This window comes from Alligator sinensis, unplaced genomic scaffold (genome assembly GCF_000455745.1).
Source record: "Alligator sinensis unplaced genomic scaffold, ASM45574v1 scaffold1279_1, whole genome shotgun sequence".
Classification (NCBI taxonomy): domain Eukaryota; kingdom Metazoa; phylum Chordata; order Crocodylia; family Alligatoridae; genus Alligator; species Alligator sinensis.
In genome coordinates, this window is record NW_005843678.1 from 44,872 (window position 1) to 52,488 (window position 7,617).

At 42.5% G+C, this 7,617-nt stretch overlaps 1 protein-coding gene across 1 annotated transcript; it reads right to left on the minus strand.

Annotated features, from left to right (window-relative positions):
- Positions 1 to 5,086: 5,086 nt before the first annotated feature.
- LOC106723363 (olfactory receptor 14C36-like) lies at positions 5,087 to 6,064 on the minus strand. The gene has a single exon (XM_014527586.1). It carries the CDS (start codon positions 6,062 to 6,064, stop codon positions 5,087 to 5,089), a length of 978 nt encoding a protein of 325 aa, XP_014383072.1.
- Between the last annotated feature and the right edge of the window lie 1,553 nt (positions 6,065 to 7,617).

Below are 7,617 nucleotides of genomic sequence, written 5' to 3' on the forward strand. Positions count from 1 at the left end.
CCACTGTATATTCATGATGCTATTACAATGATAATAATAATAAACTCATAGGGTTAGAAGGGGCCTCAAGGATCATGTGGTCCACCTCCTACACAAATGCAAGACTGTTACTCCTAAGTCATCCGTGAGCAATGACTATCCTCTTTTTGAAAACCTGAAATGAAGGAAACTCCACAACTTCCCTGGGCAGTCTATTCCACGTCCACACTGATCATGAACTTTTTTTAACTTCTTCATATTCCTTCTTAAAGTGTGAAACCCAGAAAGACTCACAGTAGTCTAGGTGAAGCCAAACTAGCACCATGTGGAGTGGTACTATCACCTCCTATGATTTACATCTTTCTTAGCACGCTTGCTAGTTCATATTGAGTCTGGGATCCACCTTTTCAACAATGATACCACCCAGGCATTTATAATCCAAGCTGTATTTGTGCTTTTGATTATTCTCCCCTATGTGCAGCAACTTGCATTTGTTTCTAGGCCTTCATCTTATTGTTTCAGGCCCAGCGCTCCAATCTATCCACATCCATCTGAACTCTATCCCTGTCCCCTAAAGTACTTGCACTTCATTCCAGTTTCACATCATCTGGAGATTTGCCTGTATATTCTGTCATCCGAATAATTGATTGCACCAATTAGTAAACAAAAGACTAGAATTCTTCATTATCTTGCAATTGATGGGATATATTTTAGATGGTGCAAAAACATGAAAATTGATGCATGAAACATTACTTTCCCACTTCAACAGTGTCAACGAAAATGATAAAAGCCAAGTCTTTGACCTTACAAAGTTACAGAATTAACCCACCACCTTCATTTTAAATATGTAAGATTCACACAATACTATGAAAAAACTAATTTCATGTGTAAATTAGAAAAGAAAAATATACGAAAAGGAAAGTCATGAAAGAAAGATGGACATATTGTTCTTGGAGGGGATCAGCCCGTGGAGCAGTTGCTTGAGGGCAGCTTGGATCTCCTTGTTTCTCATGTTATAGATGACCGGATTCATCAGTGGAGGCACCACACAATACAGAACAGCTGCCAGGAGATCCAGAGGGGACAGGGAGTCAGAGACGGGCTTCAAGTAGGTAATGCCACCAGTGGAAACAAACAGGGAGACCATGATAAGATGAGGAATGCAGGTGGAGAAGGCTTTCTGCCGGCCCTGTTCAGAGGGGATTCTCCACACTGCGGTGAAGATCTGAACATAGGACACATCACATTGAAGCCTCATGTTCATCTTGTGGTCAATCATGACCCCCAAGTCTCTTTCATCTGTAGTGCTAACCAGCAAACTGGTACAAACTGCAATGGCTCAGTTGGTGTTGTCTTAAGTGTAGCTGCCTTCCTCACAAAAGTATGGTCTGGGTATGGCCACCATTTTGTATATTGCCATCTTCATCCAACTGAAAGAGATTTGGGATTCCAAAACATGTCATCACGGCAATGAAAGGGTCTGTGACTCTTAGGTGCATGTCAGGTGTCCTTAAACTATGCATAATGGAGGAAGAAGAACCCACCTCTTTTCCAGCAACCTAGTACTCAGAGCACTTTCTCATTACTCAGCCTCATACTCAGTTGCCTTGGAAACTGAGAGAGCTGCTTCCAGAACCATCTTGGCCACAGGAAGTTTGAACCCATATCACCCTCTTCTTGGACACCTATCCCATCATTACTAAAAGTTTATGTGCTTCAATTTACCAATCAATGAACAAATACATTGCTCAAAATCAGAACTCTTCAAAGAAAATGGTCTCTCCCAACAACATCAACAGGATCAACACGTGATATTATTCTTCAGTCATACGTTGTCTTAGGAAATACTGTATGTCCTCATCTTCCAAAATGCCTTTCCATCATGCTAAAATTGACACAGCATGCATGTATTTAGCCACTTAGGTTTAACAAGAAAAAAGGACACATATGTAAGATTGTAGGTTCATATTAACACATGGCTAAACATGCGGTAAGGTCCAACCAGCATTAATATAGTCTTTTAACTGGAGATGTGCCCATCCAGAAACCTACAGAAACTCTTTTCTTGACATTTAATATTGGAAGGAAATACTGATGATGTCATTCTTTAACCCAAGGATGCCATGATATTTACACTAAAATCGACAGGGCACGGGTGGACAATCACTTGTGCAAGCCCTGGAAGGATCAGGGCAACCACAGAATCAGGAGGTCAGGTAACACAAAGGCTCTCACTCCTACCCCAGCCCTAGGATGAGACTCTTCTAAGAGCACCGGGAATCCCAGAGCTTCCGATGGTAGGCTTAGCTTCCTGTACACAACTGCCAGGAGCATGGGGTCAAACAGGAGAAACTGGCCCTTTTGGTAACCAAAAATTAATATGATCTCATAGGGATAACGGAGGAGGGGCAGGGGTGTAGCTCTCTATGTGAAGGGGCAGTACACTTCACTACAGGCAGAGATTGGCACTCAAGGAGTGTGACTTGACACCCTCTGGGTTACAATACGAGGAGACCATGGTGCAGGTGTTATAACTGTAGGAGTCTATTACAGACCTCCTAACCAGGAGGAAGAGCTTGACCATGAATTTGCTAGGGAACTGGCAGCAGCTGCACACTTTCAGTGCATGGTCATCATGAGCGACTTCAACCACCCTGACATCTCATGGGAAGAGCATTCAGCCAAATCCAATCAGTCACAAAGCTTCCTCACTTGCATTAAGGAGCTCTATTTGACTGAAGAAGTCTACGGGCTGACAAGAGGTCCATTGTTTAAATCCCCTACCTATTAGTGATGCAATTAATAAGACTAGAATCACAATTCTATTATTCTAATAATTTTATTAATAATAGAATCTCAGTTAATAACAATAGAATAGAAGAGGCCTCAAGAATCATGTGATCTCATCCCTGCACAAATGCAAGAATGTTACTCCAAAATTATTCCTGGCCAATGTTCATCCAAACTCTTCTTGAAAACCTCCAGTGAAGAAGACTCCACAACTTCCCTGAGAAATCTATTAAATGTCCTCACTCCTCTAAAAACAAGAGTGCTTTTTTCCTCAACTCTAATCTAAAATTACTTTTCTTTAATTGGAAGCTTGACATCCTTCCCTATGCAGCAATGAAGAACTGTTGCTTTCCACCCACTGTTGCATGGCACTTATTCAGATATTTCAAGACTGCTGTGATGTGCCCCCATAATTGCCTTTTCTGCCACCTAGATATGCCTAGTTCTCTCAACCTCTCCTTGCATGGCTTGCATTCCAACCCATTGTCATTCATGTCACCGATCTCTGAACTTCCCTAACTTTTCAATATTTTTTCTTACAACATGGAGCCCAGAACTTCACATAATAGTCTAGATTAAGCCTAACCAGGAGCAGGTCAATTGGCTGTATAGAGCCATAGAAACATAGAACTGGAAGGGACCTGTAAGATCATCAAGTCCAGTCCCCTGCCATGGGCTGGAAGTTTTTGGACTCAGATGTGCTCCTTCCAAGCCTCATCTTGAATACCTCCAAGGAGGTTGACTGCACCTGGTGACCCTTACAGAGAAGAAGTTTTTTCTTATGTTCAACCTGAAGTTACCCTTTATTAGTTTATGCCCATGAGTCCTCATCCTCCCTTGAGGTGCCCTCCTGAATAGTCGTTCTCCTACTTCTTGATGCTCCCTCCGATGTGCTTGTAGGCAACTATCAAGTCACCTCTCAGCCTTCTCTTACTCAGCCTGAACAGGCCCACTTCCCAGAGTCTCTCCTCATAGGGCCTACCCTCCATGCCCTTACCCATATGAGTGGCCCTTCTTTGTACCTTCTTGAACTTATCCACATTTTTCTTGAAGTGTGGTGCCCAGAACCAGCACAGGACTCCAGCTGAGGCTGACTAGAGAGGGAGGAGCACCTCCCTGGATCTATTGGCCACACATTGGTTGATGCACGCCAGAGTTTTGCTTTCCCTTCTAGTAGCCTCGACACATGGTTAGCTCATTCTCATGTTCCAGTTGATTGTGACCCCCAGGTCTGATTCAGACGCTGTGCCAGCCAATGGACCACCACTCATTGTATAGTTGTGGTGAGGGTTCTCCCTACCCAGGTGAAGGACCTTGCACTTCTCCCTCCCTGTTAAGCCTCATCTGATTTTGTTCCACCCATAAATCCAGTCTTCCAAGGTCATCCTGACCTTCACCCTATCTTACGGTATGCCTGTGTATCTGAACAGCTTGGTATTGTCTGCTGACTTAATCATTGAGCTTTCCACCCCCTCGTCCATATAATTAAAGAATATATTGAATAGCATTGGCCCAAGCACTAATTCCTACCACTGCCCATATTTTCTAACTAATACTCCTGTTGTTGCAGCCCAAAACTGCATTCATGTTTTTGTAGCTACATCAAATTGATGACTGATGTTGAGTCTGTGAGGCACCTGATCCCCAGGATCCATATATTCATAGATGCTAGGGTCAGAAGGGACCTCAACAGATCATCAAATCTGACTCCCTGCCTAGGCAGGAAAGAGTGCTGGGGTCTGATAACCCCAGCCAGATGCCTATCCAGGGTTCTCTTACAGACACCCAAGTTAGGGGAGAGCACCACCTCCCTTGGAAGCAATATCCAAATTTTGGCCACACTTACCGTTCAAGATCCTTTTCAACAATGCTGCCACACAGTTATTTATAACCCAGCTTGTATTTGTGCTTTTAATTATTCTTCCCTAGATGCAACAACTTGCATTTCTTTCCTTGGACTTCATCCTGTTGTTTCTAGCCCAGCTTCCCAGTCTATCCAGGTCCATCTGAATTCTGTGCCTGCCCTCTAAAGTGTCTGCAGTCCATCCCCGGCGGCACAGAATCTGGATATTTGCCTATATCCAAATAATGGATTACACCAACTTCCATTCATCGTCTTGTAATTGATGGGATTTATTTTAGGTGACGCAGACAGTAAAATTGATGCATGAAACATTACTTTCCTGCTTCAATGGTGTTAACACATAATGACCCAAGTCAAGTGTCATTGTACGTACAAAGCTACAGAATTAACCTACCACCTTCATTTTTTGTAAATAGTTTGCACATTATAGTATGAAAACACTAATTTCATTAGTTAATTATAAAAGAAACATAAGTAAAGCAAAGTCATGGAAATGTTGTTCTTGGAGCGGATCAGCCTGTGGAGCAGTTTCCTCAGGGCAGCTTGGATCTCCCTGTTCCTCATGCTGTAGATGACTGGATTCATCAATGGAGGCACCACACAATACAGAATAGCTGCCAGGAGATCCAGAGGGGACGGGGAGTCAGAGATGGGCTTCATGTAGGCAATGCCGGCATTGGAAAGAAACAGAGAGACCACAATAAGGTGAGGAATGCAGGTGGAGAAGGCTTTCTGATGGCCCTGCTCAGAGGGGATCCTCCACACTGCGGTGAAGATCTGAACATACGACACAACGATGAAAACAAAACAGCCTAGAACTAAAAACATACTTAAGACAAGAGCTGCCAGCTCTCTGCGGTATGTGTCAGAGCAGGAGAGCTTGAGCAGCTGGGGTATTTCACAGAAGAACTGGTTGATGGTATTTGAGTGGCAGAAGGGTAGACTAAAGGTGTTCCCAGTGTGCAGTGCAGAGTAGATGACACCAGCAGCCCAAGCAAAGGCAGCCATCTGGATGCAAGGTCTCCTGTTCATTATCATCTCATAATGCAGTGGCTTGCAGACAGCAATGTATCGGTCATATGCCATAACTGTGGGAAGGGATAAATTTGCTCCCAAGAAGCAGAAGAGGCAAAACACTTGGGCAACACATGCAGAGTAGGTAATGAACCTGGTGTTCAATAAAGTGTTAGACATGGATTTGGGCACGGTCACTGTGATGGAGCCAAGGTCCACAATGGACAAATTAATCAAGAAAAAGAACATGGGAGAATGAAGTTCACAGTTAAGAGTTACAATTGTGATGATGAGGAGATTCCCCATCAGGGTTGCCAAGTACGCTGCGAGAAAGATAACGAAGTGTATGATCTGGAGCTCCCGAATATCAGAAAAGCCCAGGAGCAGGAATTCAGTCACAGTGGTTTGGTTGGACATTTCCCTCTTCAGCGCATAGTTCAAGGCCTGTGAAGAAAGGAGAAGAATAGTTGCCAGGATTAATGTTACAAATATAAAAGGAGGCAATCTCATATCACATACAGCTCATGAACTAACTGTCAGTACTGTCTTTAAGTGCTGTAAAATTGTCAGTGGAAAGTATTATTGCTGGGAATATGTCTTTTTGTGTATAAAAGAGCTTCACAAACATCCTTAACAGTGGTTTTATATATATATATAACCAAAACACACAAAAGAGACTCTTTCAGAACAAAACAAATTTTGTAATTATGAATATTGGTAATGCAATATCTCAGCAGATTTGCCTTTTCATTGCTTCATGCTCTCATTCATCTCATTTCAGATCTCACTATGAAGCCATCTCCCTTCATCAAATTGGCAGACCAGAGTACAGCATTTTTATTTGATTTTTAATAGCAACAACAAGAACAGCAAGAAGCTCAGCAAACATGAAGATCAGGCAACACAGCACTTGTGACTACAATAAGAAGCTGGTCAAAAAATGGCTAGCACACCCACCTTTCCCCTTCCCTGGTATATACTGCATATGCATAGACACCATCCTAAGTGTCACCTCGTCTGAAATGAATCTGAGTAGTGCCTGCCATGTGGCTATTTGCCAATTTATATGGTCCCCATCCCCATCTGGACACTCATCTCTATGCCATAATAGGCCAGTGCCATCCTTCTGTTATCTCCACGTTGTGTCATTAATCTTTGTCATTTGGGTACAAGAACTTGAAGCTTTTTTGGGCAAGAGATGCTTCTCATTATGCATTTCCTCATCTCACTTTCTTGCGTCCCCCAACCCTAACTTGAGAGGCACTCAGATATGTAAAAGACATTTTCAGGGGGATCAACTGTGGGACTTACTGAGTTCTCCCTCCTCCAAGCATTTTTTCTGGAAAACAACCAAATCTGGATGCAATGACTGAGGTGGGATTGTAATTCTGGTGTTGCTGGGCAATACTGAATCTCTGCCGTGGGGCTTAGAATTTAAGCCTAGAAAGATGATTCTTATAAAAATGTATTTTGTTAAACATATATTTTCTCACAATTCATGCATTTTCTTCAAAACAATCAGTTTATGAAGAAGCTCTATCAATATGGGGGTGGACGAATAAATTGGTTTAAAATAGGCAGCCTCCAGGAACTTTTGATTGAAAAAAAAATCTCAAGTTGCTGAAACACTGCAATGTGGGGTACTTGATGGCAATTTCAGCTTTCTAAAGGGAGCTCTTTTCTTTTCTTTCTTTTCTTTTTACCTTTGACCAGCTGAAGAATTTTGAATATCTTGCTATTAAAATGCTGAGAGCTGTCCACTTCAATGTCATTTTCAGGTTCTTAAATACCCCCACATGCCCTTCTTGCCAACCAACCATATTTAATTGCAGTTAAAAACTTAAGCAAAGAATCTCGAGGCTCTATCTTAAACTGAGAAAAACTTCACAAAGACTGTTGCGTGATTTTCCCTCTACTGATCTATCTAATTTCCACATTAATCCCTCTTCTTACCACCTAAGCACATTGCT

Coding starts and splice junctions, on each gene's coding strand:
- LOC106723363 (XM_014527586.1), bottom strand. CDS start 6,064: ATGTCCAACCAAACCACTGTGACTGAATTCCTGCTCCTGGGCTTTTCT.